This window comes from Gambusia affinis, linkage group LG13, assembly GCF_019740435.1.
Source record: "Gambusia affinis linkage group LG13, SWU_Gaff_1.0, whole genome shotgun sequence".
Taxonomy (NCBI): domain Eukaryota; kingdom Metazoa; phylum Chordata; class Actinopteri; order Cyprinodontiformes; family Poeciliidae; genus Gambusia; species Gambusia affinis.
This window is the reverse complement of record NC_057880.1, coordinates 8,568,985-8,587,351: the sequence shown is the minus strand read 5'-3', so window position 1 is coordinate 8,587,351 and position 18,367 is coordinate 8,568,985. Positions and strand designations below refer to the sequence as shown.

Sequence of the window (18,367 nt, the reverse complement as noted above, 5' to 3'; positions counted from 1 at the left end):
TCAGAGTTGGTGAGTTTTACCATCTTGGGCAGCATGAAGTAGGACATAATGGCCAGAAGAATAACGACACAGGCCGTGACGAAGTAGCCAAAAGCACTGTCCTGCAGTTCTGATCCGCCTGAAGTCAGAAGCAACATACAAAATCACTAAATTATAATGACTTTTTAACGTCTATGTTCAGAAAAAACTGAATATCCAGTGGTGTAATTAGTGTCAAATCCATGCTTCAATGTGGAAATGTGTCCAAATTAGAAAAATGTCACGTGGATGATTCAAATTTTTAAATAAACAATATTTTGCTCTTGGTGAAGCTGGTTAATACCAGTGATAATGGAGAAATCAGGGCACTTTATATGAGGCGGTGGGATGGGCTCAGTCAGTGTAAAACCCTTTAGAGAAGTAAAACGTGAAGGTGAGTGGCAACTAAACTGACCGAAAAAAGTCCCAACAATTTTTAATCATTATGTTCATCAGCAATGAATTCATATAAGACAAAGTTAAATATCTGGACTTATTTGAGTCCATCAGAACCAGAACCTCAGGAAAACATCAGCAGAGAGTTGATTCATCTGCTGATGCTGCTGCTCGCGTCCCGCCAACAATACGGGGAACAGAGCGCGCGATGGAAAAGCTCACTCCCCGGTGCAGAACCGAACCGCACATCAACCGGTTAGCGCGTGAAGTGCCAGTGGAAATGCGCCTTGCGTAAACCAGAACCACCGCTAGTGTGAGCAGCTGTCCTTTGACTGGACCAGAGCTTTGCAGATACGTACTGGCCAGGGCGCAGATCATGGAGAAGGCAGCGAAGGTGCCAGCCAGACCCTGTCCGCTCATGATGGGAGTGGTGTAGGAGGCGGGCAGAATCCCTGCGAGTCCAAACAGACTGCCCTGCAGAACGGCGCCGAACGCTGGTGAGACACGAACATCAAACAGCTTGAAACACAGAGGAACACATACAAAGACCAGAGGGAGAGAGACTGACCCATTAGTAGCTGAGGAAGAAATGACTTCCTCAGCTACAGCTAATGTCTGAGCTGCAGGCAGAAATTATGAGCTGAACATCAAAGCTCTAGGGGTCGCCATGTTCTCCTTTAAAGAAAAAATGAAAACACATCGGGCTCCTCGTGCATGAGAACATGCAAGTCAGAGCTGACCCAATGGGGAGGAGGAAGAGGGTGAGCTTATCCCCGCTGTGCTGTGACTTGTTACAAATAAACAAACACAGCGAGAAGAGAGACTGTGTTGAGAATCTCAGCGTGAAGCTATGGGAGGGTTAAGGCTTGGAGGTTTTCCCATCGCTATAAAATTCCTAACGTGAAACGGACATGGAAGAAGACAAGTCTCATTCAGTCCGACAGAGGAGCTTCACCATTTATACAAGGTTGTGTTGTGCTTTGACTAGGCCACGGTTTAATGCTGTGCTCCACTGGCTGGAAGTCATGCTGCCCTCAGTTTAACAGTGTCTGCTAATGTTGTGCATATTATCCATTGGAAACCTAAAGGAACATATTAAAAAAACATATTTTGTACATTAATATCCATAAACACTGTGCTAATGAGATACAAATAGGCAGCACTGAAAATAATCTGTTCATTACAGCAGCTTTTACTGCATTTAACGGAAGCCATATTGGATCATGAGGTCAAAGTTGAGTTCTCAACCTTCTCAAATCCCATTTATATATTTTTGTCTTAAAACTAAATGTAAGTTCCAAAACGTTTTAAGCAATGATAGTTAAGTAATCTAGACATGAAAATGTGTCTGTGAGCTAAAACTCAAAACACCCGACCTTCCTGTTTGTCTTTACCTATAACCTGATTATTGAGCTCCAGTAGTTAGGTATTTATTTTAGTCTTTGCCTTTCATTTTAGTGGCATAAATAAATCAAATCAGATAAATACAAGATTATGAGCAACAAAGATGGAGGAAGGCTGTAGAGCCACACTATCGATCCCGGTGTTCATGCACTATTCAGACGAGGATTGTGCTAAAAGTTAAACTCAGTCTTTTTTTCTTTTGTTTTCCTCCAGGGGGTCTTTTAGTGGGCTCTAGTGTCCCTTATATGACAGTAGGCTGACAGGAAAACTTCAGATGCAGCAAAAGCACTCACAGTTGATGCAGACAATCTTAATCATAGTGAGGGTGAAGAAGGGAACAGGCTCTATGTCCACTTTGACCATGATAGCCGTCACCATGAAGACTAGGAAGATGACAGCCAAGCTGCCTGAGATGCGCAGCTTCTGAGGGATTCTGAAACAAAACAAAACAGGGCGATACAGAAAGTGAGAGAAAATCATTCACCTGTTTTCTGACCATGGTTCTAACAAAATAAGTTTTAGAATAAATGTAGAAAGTCACAGTGTCCTGGCTTTTCTTCTGTGGCGGTAAGCGGAAGGAAACCAAAATAAAGCAGGTGTAAAAAAAAAAGAAAAAAAGACAATAGAAAATCCAAGACGAGAAGAGGGAAGTGGGAAACATAAAAAGGGTTCCTGCCTGTGTTTGTTCAAGGAAAACATTCACTGAAGTTGAATTAAAGCAAACATGACACACATCCCTTCTGAGAGGATGAAACCGATGCTCATCTCTCCTTCGGTAAATATAGCAAAGGAGCAGCCACTTTAAAAAGTAAAAAACAAACATCCTGTAGATCTAAAACAGTTGTCACAGATATTTGTTTGACCTCGTGTGGTGAAGAAGACGAGCGTTACCTTTGGTGTATGAAGGAGTTGAGGCAGGTGAAAATGAGCAGAGGCACCATGGCGCACAGCGTCATGACGTTGTTGAACTTTGACTCCAGCATGTTGCGTTCTGAAGTCGCGTTGTTGTGTTCTGTTATTGGATCTTTCAGTCGGCTTGTGAAGTACTGAAGGAGAGCAGAGAGGAGTGCAGAGGCTTTAGTTTAGTTCTTCACTGCCACAGAGCCGAACGGAGTCACAGGTTGGTGCCGTGTGGAGGGAAATGACAGGGACGCTTTTCATTCACAAAACTACATAAATCTCACTGATGCGTCTAGCAAAACTACTTACATCCCCGAAACTTCCTCAACGCAAACCACTAAAATGTTGTTTTGGAGTTTGTCTCTACCTGCTTTGCACATCTAGACTGACTTTTTCAGCCGTTCTTCTTTGCTAGAGCAGCTAAAAACTCAGTCAGATTAAGTGGAGAGAATCTGTAAACTTCAGTTTTCAAACTCTTCAATCTCTTAAATCAAAGATGCTGCAAGATAAACCATTTCCCCATTAACTCTGACCAGCCCGTGTATCGCAGCCGAAGAAAATGATTCCCACAGCATGATGCTTCTTCCACCATGTTTCACTAAAATCCATTTCATCCACGAAAATTAAAATTATAAAATTATGAACGCAGTTTGTGTCAGCGAAGGCAGTTTTTCCTTTCTTTTATCAGCTTCCTTTGTCATTATTGATCCTGAATAACTTTACAATCGGTCCAAAAACGCCTCCATCAATTTATTTCTCCTGTAGCAGAGCAACGTTGTGCAACACCAATAATCAATTACCAGTATAAATGAATGCTCAATTGGGGGTGGTTTGTTCGGGGTGATGCCCAGTGGTATTTTTCCGCCAGATGTAGAGTTTAGAAATGGGGAAAAAATTAAAATGCGATCCTTGTGTTCAATACTTAACTTGGAGAAAACTATCAACTGGTCTTGTGTTTTTCTCACAAGATTTACAGAGAGAACAACTGAATGATGCACTGCTTCCTGTTGGTCTCTTGCACATAACTGCATTAAATCACATTCATGTATGTGAACTGAACATGGAGAAATGTGGAAGTACTGAAAAGAAATATTATGTGAGACAATCAGGCTGCCATAAGGAGAAAGTATTTCAATATAAAATTCCATTTTCTTAAATTAGTCTTATTTTTAGCAAAGTCAGCATTTCTTATTGCTCATAAAAATAATTTACATGTTTAAGGTATCAAGATAAATCCACCTAGCTGGATTATTTCAGATGCGCTGATTAATAAAGGTAGTTTAGGTTGTGGAGTAAAACTTTTATTATTACAATAGGCTCTTTGGTAAGATGAAGAAACATCTTACCACTGTTGCTGTCATGAAGAAATTCCACGGTAGAAGTGTTCCCAAGCCCAGGATGAAGAAAATAATCCATACTGCGTGGTATCTGGAAATCCACACAAGAGTTCATCAGTGAAGACATTCATCTTTAGACCAACAAACTGATTTCATCCAGACTGATGTCAAACTGATGTCATGCTGAAGACAGGAGCGTTTTGTTCAACACAGAGATGTTACCTCTGGTTTGCAGTAACGCGTCTCACCTGTCCTGAGGTGCGTTGATGGCCGTCATGGTTTTCAATCTGCGTCTGGTTTGTGTTCAGTCTTTGATTTGGGGGGCACCGGGTCTGAAATGGACAGAAAAAATAGAGATTTTTCACAATCAGCAGAATCTATTCCTTCTTCGTGTAAATAGATGTTCTAAAATGTGGAAGGGAAAAAATCTGACCCTGTTACAATAACAGGGTTTCCCTCAGTGTTTTATAAGCCTGGCGGGCCACCAGGCTTCACTTGTGCCCCCACCAGGCTAAGCATTGCTTATTCATTTAAGTGTTTTTAAATGTTTGCATTTCTTAAGACTATATAACAATAACACATAACTATTGAGTGATCTTTCAAACTTCCTGTCAACGTTTTAACTCAAAAACATGACGATCCGCTGGATTTTTAGCGAGTTTTCTGGGGGAAACCTTGAATAAGTAACAAAATTCTGATCTTTGCATGTTTGTAATATCTCCATTTGTTTAGATTTTGTGTTTTGGTGGCAGTGCTTAGTTACCAACTGGTAACTAATTATATTTACATACTGCCTCCCAAGCCTCTGCTGTAAGTAAATTAATTCACAAATTATTATTTTCCAGGCAGCGACATTATTTATCAAAGCAAGAACTAAAACTTGGCAGCAAGCTGGCACAGGCTGCTCAAGTAGACATCAGGAGAAAGAAGAAGTGCTGATCTCAGCCTAACAAACGATCGTGGAGTCTTGTTTTTAGACGGAACCGGCAGATTAACTTTTCAGCAGAAATTGCTGTGGCTTCTGGCCAGCTGAGTTGGCAGAGCATCACGAATCTTAAGAAACAGATGTGGCAACAACTCTACTTCCTAACTGGAAACATTTCAGTCATTACAGGGTGAAAAATGCAGCCGCGACAGCAGAAGGTGGCCAAACACAGTCGACAGTTCACAGAAACCTTACCGCTTGTGGATAAAGTTAGGGAACGATTGTAAAAGTCACACTTCAGGATGCCGCAATAACTCAACACATTTCTCTACACTCTCTGAATAACAAAACATGACAAAGTACCCTGAAACAAAAGAGACTTACTGTCCAGCAGCCTTTAACCACAGACTGGATCCCTCAGCTTCCTCTCATCAACTAACACAACGGCGGAACAAGCCCCGCTCGCCTCATTTATACCGTAGAGAGGCTCTCTAGGTTAACACCCAACTAAACTCTAGACCTGGCCCACTCTGCATCTCCTCCTCCAGCCTCTCGGACCCTGTGGTCCTCAACCCAACCCTTGTTGTGCAGCTTTACATTCACATTCCACTCACGGGCATGAACCCATCCCTGGCATGTCGCCGTAAACTCCTGAGCACTTATGGAGCGGATGTCTGGTCCTGCATGTGATTTCTGTCTGTTTCTTCCTCAGCGATATGACCACAAACTCCTCATGAAGCACCCCACCCTGCTTGCTTTTTACTGTTTTTATCCTGTTTGCACCATCCCAGCTAAAACAGCACTCAACGTGGCGGGGGCGCATGATTGTTTTAACCTCACTTCCACACAGTCATCTACAATTTTGCAATTGCGAAGAACTACATGAAGCTAAATTTGGTTTATAAATATGTTTCTAGCAGAGTGAACTGAATGCTGTTGCTCAATGTTTGGCTCTGGGAATGCAGAGAAGACCAGAACCAGAACATTTGCCAGCAGCATCGTTCTGGATCAGCTGCGGCTGGATGACTGATTTGTCAGTCAGACTTGTGAAGACACAGTTGGAGTAATCGATGTGACTAAAGACAAACGCATGGATGAGTTTCTCTAGATCCCGCTGAGACATAAGCGGGATCTAGAGTTATTGCGGTTCTTCAAATGTTATCTGAAGAACATTTCTATTCCTAGAAATGTTCTTCAGATAATAGAAGGCCGACTTTGTGACTGTCTTTATGTGACTTAGAAGGTTCTGGTCTGAGTCCATCACCACACCCAGATTTTGGGTCTTGATTATTCTTCCTCAGGTTCGAAAACCATTTTGTTTTATTGATCTGAAGAACTTTGTGGCTCATCCACACATTGACTTGTTCTAAGCATCTGTTCGATGCTTGAATGGGTTCAGAGTCACCTGGCGACATAATGTAGAGCTGAGTATCACCTGCAGAGCTATAACAGCTAATTTTATTACTTATTATAATCTGAGCTAGAAGGAGATTGTAAATATAAAGAGGGGCTCCAAGATGGAGCCCTGGGGAACGCCGCATGTGATTCTTCTCAGCTCCAATGAGAAGTCACCTACTAACACAAAGAAGTTCCTGTTCTTCAGGTCAAATCACAGTTATGGACTGTACCAGAGACAAACATTGTATTATTGTTGTAATTCACAATCCTTTGAGCATTTTTGTGTGCGGAACATCAAGGGGGACAAAAACTGAACCGGAGTGATGGTACAAAAAAAAAATTTTTTTAAAAATGCATCAGTCTTCAACTAAAAACACAAACACTGCAAGATTCATGAATATAGATACATAAGCAAACTCAAACCTCATTAATGTCAAATGCTCATGTAGTTTACTGGTGTAACAAATCACATGGTGCATCTGACTGGTCCTGACTACACACACAGAGTCCTACATATGAAGGCAGCTAACGCACGATTAACCCATTAGGAATCAGGCATCGCAGCAACAGGACTGAGGAACCACTGTCTGGGAAAGGCAGACACAGAATGTGGGATGGGAAAACAGCTTTACTTCTGCAAAAAAGACATTTCTGGAGAACCCAGGAGCTATCTTGGGTTCGTCCCATGATGTTAGTCATCTTAACATCCGTCTCCAAAATGTCTTAAAACAACCGAAAGAGTCATTGTGTTTGTGTGTAGGCTCAGTTTTAAATCCTAAACACCCGTAGGAGATTCTTTTACAAAGAAGCAGAAAACATCTTTCAGCAGAATTGGAAGAGAAGCTATGGCTGACATTATGTAACGGTTAATTACAGACCTGCTTCTGTCATGTCTACTGGTAACTGAACAGAACCAAGAAGAGATGTCAAATTTACATATCCATTGTCAAATTTACCAATAATTACATTTCTACCCAACAGTAACGGCTGTTCAGTCAGCTTCGAAACACACACACTTCTATTTCTGACATGGTGGGAGAGCAATTTTGTTTCATGTTTCTCCTTTAAAATCTTCATAAAATGCAGTAATTTGTGTGAAAACAAACTCAATTAAGTTCGGCTCCACCTAGCTCTGGTATAGGTGTGGTTGCTTTGACCCAAACTTTGTGGTTTGGAAAAATCCTACACAGTCTGAAACAACTGGGAAAATGTGAAATCTGATTCAAACATTTTCCAAATAAAGAAAAAAAAAGGCTATAAAGAACAAATTGTATTCTCAAGAGTTTGTTCTTGGTATACTGTTAACATAATAAACGTGATGTAAAGTACATTAAAATAAAGAATCTCAAAAACCATCCATCCATCACTAATCCAACAGTCTGACCGTCCATGCATCATCCATCGATCCGTCAATCCTTCGGTTCAGATGCTCCTCCATACATCCCTCAATGACTCAAATCGTTGTATCAAATGTGCATAAACTCTGCACCAACCCACGCTCTGCGCTCTCGTCTAAACTGTTCCTGGACTGAAGAAATCACGTAAAAATGTATCATGTAATATTTTGTGTTACTCCAATAATGGTCCAGAATTTGACTTAGGGCTCTGGAGACTTCAGTCTAGAAAAGTCTGTCAAGGAAAAGCTTCTTTATGTTTATGAAATAAAACCTGCATCGCTCACTCTGGTTGTCACCACAAGCGTCTAATCTCTCTGCTCCGCTCAGCCAGCCAAACCTTATCATAGCCAGCAGCATCATAGACAACAACAACGACAACAGAGCCCAGTTTAAAACATACCGCTAAGGCCATGCTCCTGCAGACTATGTCTCTCTCACAGTGCACCACGCTCATGAGCCAATTGGCAAAGGTTGCCCAGTTCTGGAGCGGTGCCCAGCAGAAACGCAGCACTTTGCAGTCTGTGCAGTGGTGCACTTTCCACATTTACTGGTTGTCCTCTCTGTGACATTCAGAACTGGCACAGAAATGCACCAGGTCAAAACTGAAGCTCTGTTCTTGTTTACAATTTTAATATTCAGTCAGATCACGGTGATATAAAAAAAATGCAATTAGAGGAAAACCCAACGCTGAAGTCTAGGAGCCGTAGATGTTGAAGGAGTTTAAAAGGACGAAAGTTCATGTTCCTCACTGTATGCCATCTCTAACAGAGTCACCTTTATTACCAGACTGAGGAATAGTTTGATGCTAGTCATATGATCAGGGTAATAGAACATCCTTCTGGAGGTCATGTCCTAAACACACACACACAGACGTGCAGAAACACACTCTCACACACATGCGCGTAGCTATGCCATTTCATCAGGACAGATTTAAACCTGAATGGTTTTCTCAGACGTAATAGGAGGAAATGAATCTCAGTAGTCAGTAACACAACAAAACTTTATGACAAGAACAGTCTTAGAAATAGGTTTAAAGAATGTTTAATCTGTATAATCCCAGCAGAGTCCAAATAAGTATGAGAATAAATACTACAACAATACCTTGGACAAAACGTTGAGCTTTCCTGATTGGTCCTCAGACGACCAATCAGAAAAGAGCAACAAACTGCTTCGTGCTTATTCTGTTTCTTAAGAGTTCAGCTATCTGCAACCAAATCAAAGGTTTCATATCAGGACAATAAAGAAAAGAAAGCATTGTTCTCCTTATCAGGTCATAAAACATCAATTACAGCCTCAAAAGAACAACAAACACACGTGATATTTGTACACATCCAGCTGCCCTTTAAAACAGGATTAATTCAGTTTATCTATAAAATGGTCTTCACACATTACTCACTGAAACAGGATTAAAGTAAACCATAGACCCTCCTGATAACGATGCATGAAGAGCTTTACAGAAGGACAACGAAACCCACTGGTGAAAAGAATCAGAACCAGCCGTGTGGATCCTGTTGAGGGGTTGGAAATATCCCTAATTATTACCGTCTGACCAGCGAAAAAGTGCAACCAGGTCACATTGATAACCACATTCTTCTGGGTGGATGTAACTGCTGAGTGGAAAAGACTTCAAAACAGTTATTAGCCCCAGTAAACTCACTGGCTTTCAAAATTGATTGAGGCACAAATGTCTCTCTGGAAGCAGCTCCTCTCCGACACACAACACGACATTTCCTTCACTTCTATTAAATATAAATAATAACCTCTCGAAGCAGGAAGACTTAAAAATACATATTAGACCATCTCCTTGTATCTTCTAATAACTTTCTCCTAATATCAAACTAAGCTTTAAAATGTGGATATCAAGTGCCACAAAAGCTTATTTCTCTTAACTAACAGGAAAAACAAGAGAACATTTTGATTGCAGTAAAGGCTCCCGAATACTGAGGCGCACTGTGAGCTGCACACACTTTGCACGCTCTATCCACAGACGGTTGAGATTTCATACTTGCATGCTTACTAGCAAGTCTGATGAGTTACTGAAACATATCAGCACTTTCATCTTGAGAATACCAGTTCTCCAAGTATCTACAGTTCAGCTGGCGGATTTAGAGATCCTACGGCTTGCTAAACAGTAAACAGACCGAAACTGGAAATGTGTTCTGAGCAGATGAGATTAGGATTGAGCTATCAGGAAAACAGATAAATGCCGACAGTCAGGTACGCTTGGAGGGACTCATGATGCTGCGGGTCTCTACTCAAGCTTGAACCCTGGGCAAAGCGCGGTTAAAAGTTACCCAACATTACAGAGTTGAGACGAGCTTGAGAAACCGCAAATGTTCATCTGCTTTGGTTCTCGTTTTGAGCAATAATGAGGGGAAAAAAAGCAGCAAAATGGCTCAAGTTTTGTCATTTCTGCAGCTTCAAAACAAGCATCATCCAACTGGAAACCACCAGTCTGATATTTTTTATTTGTTGTGGATATGCAACAATTAACTTATTAATATTTAAATCCTTTTTGAGATGGCAGACAATGTTCGTGCTGAGTGTCGCTTTCATTGGGCCATAAAGAATGAATCAGTCTTGGGAGAGAACCATGGGAGTGTGACGTTGAAATGAAGCGCGATCAAACGCTGAATCAACTGTGTTTTAGGCTACAAGTGGCATCGCTTCTGTTTAAACTGTAAGAAAAAAACCTGAAAAACATTGGAAACCATTGTGACAGCAATAAAGTTTCATTAATTCACTAGAAGGAAAGGAAGAAAAGAGTCAAGACGATGTACGTTTTCTAACACGGCATTGCAAGTTTACTGACAAAGCTCTAGCAGATGTACGCCAACCAACTGGACAGAGATTAAAATTAATCTGTTTTCTGTGGTTTGGCTCTAACCGAACATCAGCCGGAAGCGAATGTGTTGTTCATGAAGTGCATCACACATCGGCATCTCTTTTGATGCACTTTGTGTTCAGTTTTCTGAAGAAGCAAATAAAAGTTATGGACGCGTGTGTAGGCCTGTCACGATAAACGATAAATCGATTAATCGTATGATAAATTAAAAATATCGCCTCTTCCGGCCTTTTTGTCTTTCTGTTGATGTAAAAAGGTCTTCAAACAATACTATCGTCTGTCGCAATAGTTTTTGAGACAATTAATTGCTCAGCAAAATTTGCTATCGTGACAGGCCTAGACGTGTGCTTTAAAGCATCACATGTGATCATTGTAACCCCTTTTTCAAAACCATTAAACCCAAAGCATCTGCAACACAACATCTTCTTGTTCACATGCCTAAACAACTTGAAATAAAACTTACTTGTCCTCCTGAGATTTTCACATGTGGCACATTACAGTCATCTCAAATGGTAACGATGGTAATCTTGTTCCAGAAGACAATATTCAGGTCAGACTAAATTATTCTTGTGTGCTGTCGTTTGTAGGAACCAGATAAAAATCTTTGTAGCTCAAGGAAATGACACCTAAACCTACATTAAAACATAGTGGTGGCAGCATCATAATCTGAGGTCACATGTATGAGTAATCAGGAGGAAGTATTCACTTTGTTAGCTTCCTGAATCATTTCCTGTGTCTTAAGTTCAAGAAAGTTTCCTCTTAGCTTTTCTTAGTGATATAGCTGTCAGCCTTTTATTTGCGGATACTAATTTCCACTTTTTTTTAAGGTTTGTGATAAATACAGACTCGTTTGTGTAAACTCTTGCTTTATAGGAACAATTGATAACAAGCTGTGGCCATAGAAGACAAATGAATATTTGTCCAAGGCCTGCGAATTTAAGCCACCAGGTTATAGAAGTTTTTTTGTTTCTTTGTTTTTTCAGCTAAATTGTACTGGACATATTCCACATTTAACACCGGGAATGCTTTTTACTTGATGTACTATGATCAAAATGTTCATATCACCAAAAGTAAGCAATCAAGTATAGACCTCTGAGACTCACTTAACATATAAGATCATACATAAAGGCTTTCTGTTTTCGTTTAGAAGGGAACAAACATGTTTGCCTTTCAGGACATCGACCAGCTGATAAAATCTTCATTTCTTATCTCTGCTCCTGTCCTGTGATGCAGCAGCGAGGACCACGTGTTCCCACTCAAGACCTCGTTTATTACAGCGGTCCACGTCTTTTTCTACGCTGTGTGCTGCCACAAGTTTACGCAGAGATTTTTTTTTAAGTCTCGAGCAAAAATTATTCGGCCAGCCTCCGGTACTCTAAACAAAGACGCTGTTTTAAAACATTTCGCCCAAAAGAACAGAGTCTGAGCCCGGCATGGTTCACGGTTTCCACCGCTTCAGGACGCGCAACACGTTTCTTTACTCTTTTACTACTATGGAGCGGATGGGGGTAAATTTAAGCCAGACAGAGAAATGAGGCTGAAAACAGTTATTTAATAATAATATTTAAAAAAAAAAATCACACATATTCAACCTCCGTCTATCTACGACTTCTGAAACAGCAAAATAAGATTTAAAAAAAAGAGTCTTACAACCACTAAATTATGTCCGCTGGCGCTATTTTATCATTCCGTCCCGTTATTTTCATGAGTTTTTGAAGCTGAAAGCAAACTCCAGACCGGTCCGAGCCAAAATGATGAACACGCCGCGGCGTGTTCATCATTTTGTTCACATGAAGTGGCAGCAGAGAAACGTCTTACCGTGTTAAAGTCAATGTTGTCCCTCTGAGTCCGTTTAGATACAGCGACAGCTTCAATGTCTCTCCTCCCACCCCCGACTTTTCAGTTTTGCAGCTCTCTACACACACGCTGTGAATGGATGACCACCGATATGGGCGTGTATCAGAGACAGTTCAGGCTCATACGGTTTGAAACATTTATATGTCTGATGGCTGCTTGAGGGATCCTGTAACCTACTCTTCAAATTATCTTTTTCTATAAATCCCCCCGCCCCCCAAAAATACCTACGTTTATATGTAGGAAAACAGTTTCATTGTTGTACCATCATAACTTTCCAACTTTCATAACTCGAAAAACTGAACGGAAATCAAATGTTATATGTTGTAAATGTACCAAAAGTATCTTAATGTAATTTGTGTAGGAGGGGGTTTGCGACCTAAATTTTTCTGGGTGCTCTTTTCAAATGCGTTTTGTGATAAACGTTTCACTTCATCATAAAAAAATATATATATATATACAGGGTCAGGGTGGGCCATACGTTTCCAAATGTAAAATGTATATATTTTTTTTTATATATTTCAGATTCCCAAGAAGATGAGTTTGACAAAAGAGCCAGTTTTTTTATTTGCAAGTTTCAGAAAACTGGAAATATTGCAGATCAACCACAAAGTGGTCCACGTATCAATATGTGTATTCAAAATAACGGTAATCATTTAGAAAACTTTATACAAATAAAAAAAACTGTTGTCCCGTAGAAATGTTTATTTTTTTCTATGTATGGAAACTTATGGCCCACCTTTTACTAAGGACCTTCAGACGCAACAATTCATTCAGCATTTTGAGTCTTTAAGTCAAAATTATGTTCTTAAAAGCACATTAATGTGCAAAGTACAAAGCATTAGTGCAGTTTATCATTGAGTTTGAGTCAATAAACCTGCAAAACAGAAGAGCACAGTTGTAAAGAAGAAAAGGGATTTTAAACTGTGAGGCACATTTCTGTTTAATCTTCCTCATGCCAATACTGCAAATTAAAATCAATTGAAATCAGTTACATTTAGACGTGACCTAAAAATAGAGTCCAGCTGTTTGCAGATGTAGAATAATCATCTACTATACAACACAGCGAATAAACAATATCATAAGGACAGAGGAGCACAAGCACACAAAGTGTTATGTGAGGCGTATAACTAGTAGCTAGATGACAGGAAAACATATTCTTAAAAAAAAAAAAAAGGAAAATATAGCTACACCTCACAGTTTGGACACTTTCTCACTCAGTGTTTTATTTCTAAATGCAGAACTAACCAGTCAGTAAAGATTATTCCCAGTTGCCTTTCTTGGTAAGACTTTCCAAATCACCATCTGTAGGTGTTTTTTTCTTACATCCCCGCAGGACTTTCTGCACACACTGAACATTTGCTTGCTGCTTTTCCCTCCCTTCTCGAGTCCAACTTATCTCATCTGATTTGAGTTTCGTTTGGGTGTGGAGGCCGGCGGTGTCTTGTGGCCGACTGGCCTGCTGGACGCTCACAGTAAACTTAATCCAGATGGGATGGCGGCACTGCTTGGAGATGATAGCATCCCTTAAATTATTTATTTATTTTTTTTACTAATCTAACCAGGTTGTTGTGCCTAACTTTAAATGAGTGCTGAACTTCGCTTCCTGCTGTGAGTTGAACTTCACAACAATGAATAAGTTTGACATTATGCAATGATGTGATGCAAGATCAAACTGGAAACCACAGATGCAGCAGCAGATAGCATAAATATCTGCAGCCCAAATGCACAGCTCACACGTGAACACCTCAAGGCTGCGCAGTAATTGACGGGTGGAGGATTGATTTGACGTGAAACGAGGCGAAAAACGATGGTTTGTGTGAAAGTATCAAAAAAAAGAAGGACAGAGCAAAGGCGTGGGAGAAACCTTCGAGGGAGCGACTAACGAAAGCCTTCCTTTGTTCAAGAAATACAATGTCTGAAGAAATGCATGGGAATCCAGGCTGAAGGTTCAGGCCGACCTCAGTCTAATGCAAATGAGAACAAAATAATCAAAAGCAGAAGATAATGGCGTAACTGGGAGGAGTGCATGTGACAGGGCGGAAGGGGGGTCAGCGCAGAAACGTACCAACATCCAATCATCGTCCTTTATGTAACGGAGCACAAAGAAAGACAAATATTGCAGTCACTTGATGCTATGAACTCATAAAGGAACAGCTTGGCTTCCCTGCAAAACATCACAGCCATTTTCATCCGTCTGAACCGACGTGAAGAGGCGTTCGGTCCTGAATATGAGCCTGCACACGCTGTTTACCCCTGCAGATCCAAGTCATCCACACCCTGTCTCTCCCCCCTGGCTAAAAAAAGCTCTCTGTGGTTAAAAACCCCATCTGTGACGAAGAGCTCAGGCAGTTTGGCTCTTTTTTCCTCCAACCAAAAACCCCAGCGAGGAGGAGTTTGAGCTGCACAGAACCGAGCCGCTTCTGTCTTGTGTGAGAGCCCAAAATTGCTCTCATTTTCCAGAAGGGGTGCATTTAAATATGTTTACGCCGCAAAGGTGAAAACGGCTGTCTGGGTTCCTTTGAGCCTTGCTCACTTGTTTCTCTGTGACCAACGGAGAGACAGACAGTAAGGAGACACTGTGGAGCTCCACCTCGACTGAGTTTTTCCTGAGAAAAGAGACCGTGGAGAAGAACAGTAACGAGTAAAGCAGTAAAGCAGTAAAGCAAGGCAGCAGCAAAAGTTGGACTCTATCAAAATAAAAGGCACAAAGCATGAAATTTTTTTTTTTTAAATGACAGGAAATGTGAAAATAGTTGATAAAATGTACACAAACTAATTGAATATTTTAAAATAAATACATAATCAATCCTTCACCTCAACAGCAAACTTCCATGTGTCGTATTTGGATTTTATCCAATCTTAGAAGTGCGGCACGCAAATGACTTCAGCAAGTTTCGCAGTAAAAACATCAGAGCAAAGCCCGGTGTGGCCAACCACCTTCTAGTTTGTTAATAGAGTCCATGTGTGTGTTGTGTAATCTCGATGTGAATCCAGCTGTTCCGTGAAAGCTTCACAGAAAACTAGTGGAGAAACGGCATCATGGAGGACAAGCAGAGCAGGGAGCAGACGGACCAGGGAGAAACTCGTTTTCCGGCAGAGTTAGGGCAACCAAACAATATCACAAAATTTAAGAATCTCACTGAGAAGGGGCAGAACTGCAAACTGATTTGACAAGCCGAGCAAGTTTTAATAAAAGAAGCAGAGAAGGGGTCTAAGCCAGCACTGCGGTAGCCGAAGAGTGAGAAATCACAAAAGAGTGAAAAAGTCTGTTTTAAAGCTTTGGGATCCCGGCAGCACAAGAACGCAGTGGCAGCATCATGGTCTGGGATCCCATTCTTCAATGAGCGTATTGGATTTTTCCAATCATCAGAAATCCAGTTAAGAGCATAAAAAAATGCAATTAGAGCTGGTCTGTTTGCAGCAACTTTTAATTGTTGCAGGATACATATTGCGAGCACATCAAATTCCATCCATCCATTTTCTGTTCACCCTTTGTCCCTAGTGGGGTCGGGAGGGTTGCTGGTTCCTATCCCCAGCTAACGTTCCGGGTGAGAGGCGGGTTCATCCTGGACAGGTCGCCAGTCTGTCGCAGGGCAACACAGAGACAGACAGAACACACACACACACACACACTCACACCTACAGAGAATTTAGAGAGACCAATTAACCTGACAGTCATGTTTTTGGACCGTGGGAGGAAGCCAGAGAACCCGGAGAGAACCCACCATGCACAGGGAGAACATGCAAACTCCATGCAGAAAGACCCCGGGCCGGGAATCGAACCCAGGACCTTCTTGCTGCAAGGCAACAGCTCTACCAACTGCGCCACTGTGCAGCTCACATCAAATTCAACTGGGAATTTGTGGCAAAATGTAAAATATATTATGTTCACATATGCTTTCCATCCAACCTCACAGGGTTAAGAGAAGAAGCAAAATGCCAGTAATCAGATGTGGATATCAGGCAGAAACATACAAGAACAAGACCTGCTACAGAAATGAAAAGTATTGACTCTGCGATTGATACAATTATGCATCGCTTTATCTGTAACATAAAACCCTAGAAAAAACACATATAGTTAGTAGTTTAGACGTGACAAGATTTGCAAAGGTTTAAGAGTTAAAAATATTTTTATAAGTTCTTGTATTTGGAATATTATCCTTAAAAGTTATAAAGAAAAAAAAAAATCAATTATCCATTATTGTCTTTAGCTCGAATCACAGATTTAATTCTGCACCACTTCAAATGTTTAATTACGAGGAAACGTGTCAGTCAAACTTTAAAACAAAATCTTTCAACAGTATGAATACTTTTGGGCTTCTTCTGCGAGCGTTCTGACCCAGAGACTAATTCCTTTCTTCCTATAGATCTACTTTGTTATTTGCATCGCAGATGTTGCACTCGCTGTCATGAAGCGGTGTGTTGGTGGCGGTGAGGCAAACGCAGTAGACCCAGATGAGGTGAGAGGAGTTTTAATGAATGATATAAATAAACAGAAAACACAGTCCACAGACCTGGCAGCACTGCTGAGCGGGAGGCTGAAGCTCACTACAGGTAGCAACAGGCGATAAGAGGACTCGACATACACAGACTGAAAACGGACGAAGCAAGACGTACACTGACTGACACTGACGTAGACAAGGATCCGACGAACACAGACACACACAGGTGACGCTAAATACACAAGAGGGTAATCAGGGAACGAGACACACCTGGGGCTAATCAAGGGGAGACAGGACAACACGGAGACTCAGACACACAGGAAACTTCAAAAATAAACACAGGAAAACACAGAACACGACAGTACCCCCCCCTTAACGGGCGGCTCCCAGACGCCCAAAAACGGGAAACCCAACGAGGGTGGGCGGAGGGGAGCTGGATGGGGGGTCCAGAGTCCATAAACAACAAAAAACCAACCCAACCGGGTGGGCGGAGGCACAGGGAGGCCAAGAGTCCAAAACAAAAAGAAACTAACCCAACGGAGTGGGCGGAGGCACAGGAAGGCAGGAACACAGAGGCGGTCCGGCGGCCGTCCGCGGCGCAGGAGGCGGGAACCACGGAGGCGGTCCGGCGGCTCAAGGCGCAGGGAGGCGGGAACCACGGAGGCGGTCTGCGGCTGCCTGGCGCAGGGAGGCGGGAACCACGGAGGCGGTCCGCGGCCGTCGCGCGCAGGAGGCGGGAACCACGGAGGTTGTCCGGCGGCCGCCCAGGGGCAGGAGCGGGCACGGGGCGGCGACGAGAGCACAAGGAGTCTGGGCCGCAGGGCGGCGACGAGGAGCACAAGGAGTCTCTGGGGCCGCACGGAGGCGGCGACGAGGAGCACAAGGAGTCTCTGGGGCCGCGACGAGGAGCACAAGGAGTCTCTGGGGCCGCGGGGAGCGGCGAGGAGCACAAGGAGTCTCTGGGCCGCACGGGCGGGACGAGGAGCAAGGAGTCTCGGGAAGCACTAGGAGTCTCGGGGAAGCACTAGGAGTCTCGGGAAGCACTAGGAGTCTCGGGAGTCTAAGCACTAGGAGTCTCGGGAAGCACTAGGAGTCTCGGGGAAGCACTAGGAGTCTCGGGAAGCACTAGGAGTCTCGGGGAAGCACTAGGAGTCTCGGGAAGCACTAGGAGTCTCGGGGAAGCACTAGGAGTCTCGGGAAGCACTAGGAGTCTCGGGAAGCACTAGGAGTCTCGGGAAGCACTAGGAGTCTCGGGGAAGCACTAGGAGTCTCGGGGAAGCACTAGGAGTCTCGGGGAAGCACTAGGAGTCTCGGGAAGCACTAGGAGTCTCGGGGAAGCACTAGGAGGCTGGAGCGGGCGGCAGGAATGGCGCCGGCTGGAGCGCGGCAGGACTGGAGCTGGTGCGCCGCTGGAGCGCGGCAGGAACGGGCTCCGGGGTGCGCCCGGC

General features: G+C 42.6%; 1 protein-coding gene across 4 annotated transcripts in view; it reads right to left on the bottom strand.

Moving 5' to 3' along the window:
* Positions 1–18,367, bottom strand: part of LOC122842089 (equilibrative nucleoside transporter 1-like) — a 34,925-nt gene that overhangs the window by 6,468 nt on the left and 10,090 nt on the right. Inside the window, exons 1-7 of one of the 4 annotated variants that reach the window (XM_044135626.1) lie at positions 12,439–12,563; positions 4,304–4,387; positions 4,065–4,146; positions 2,710–2,864; positions 2,112–2,251; positions 774–908; positions 21–118 (exon numbers count right to left, since the gene is read on the bottom strand). In XM_044135626.1, coding sequence (XP_043991561.1) covers positions 21–118; positions 774–908; positions 2,112–2,251; positions 2,710–2,864; positions 4,065–4,146; positions 4,304–4,332 — 639 coding nt within the window. In that variant the 5' untranslated portion in view covers positions 4,333–4,387; positions 12,439–12,563. Of the gene's footprint in view, positions 1–20; positions 119–773; positions 909–2,111; positions 2,252–2,709; positions 2,865–4,064; positions 4,147–4,303; positions 4,388–5,364; positions 5,461–11,083; positions 11,103–12,438; positions 12,564–18,367 lie in introns of those variants that run through there. The other 3 variants (XM_044135630.1, XM_044135628.1, XM_044135627.1) reach the window with 3 other exon arrangements.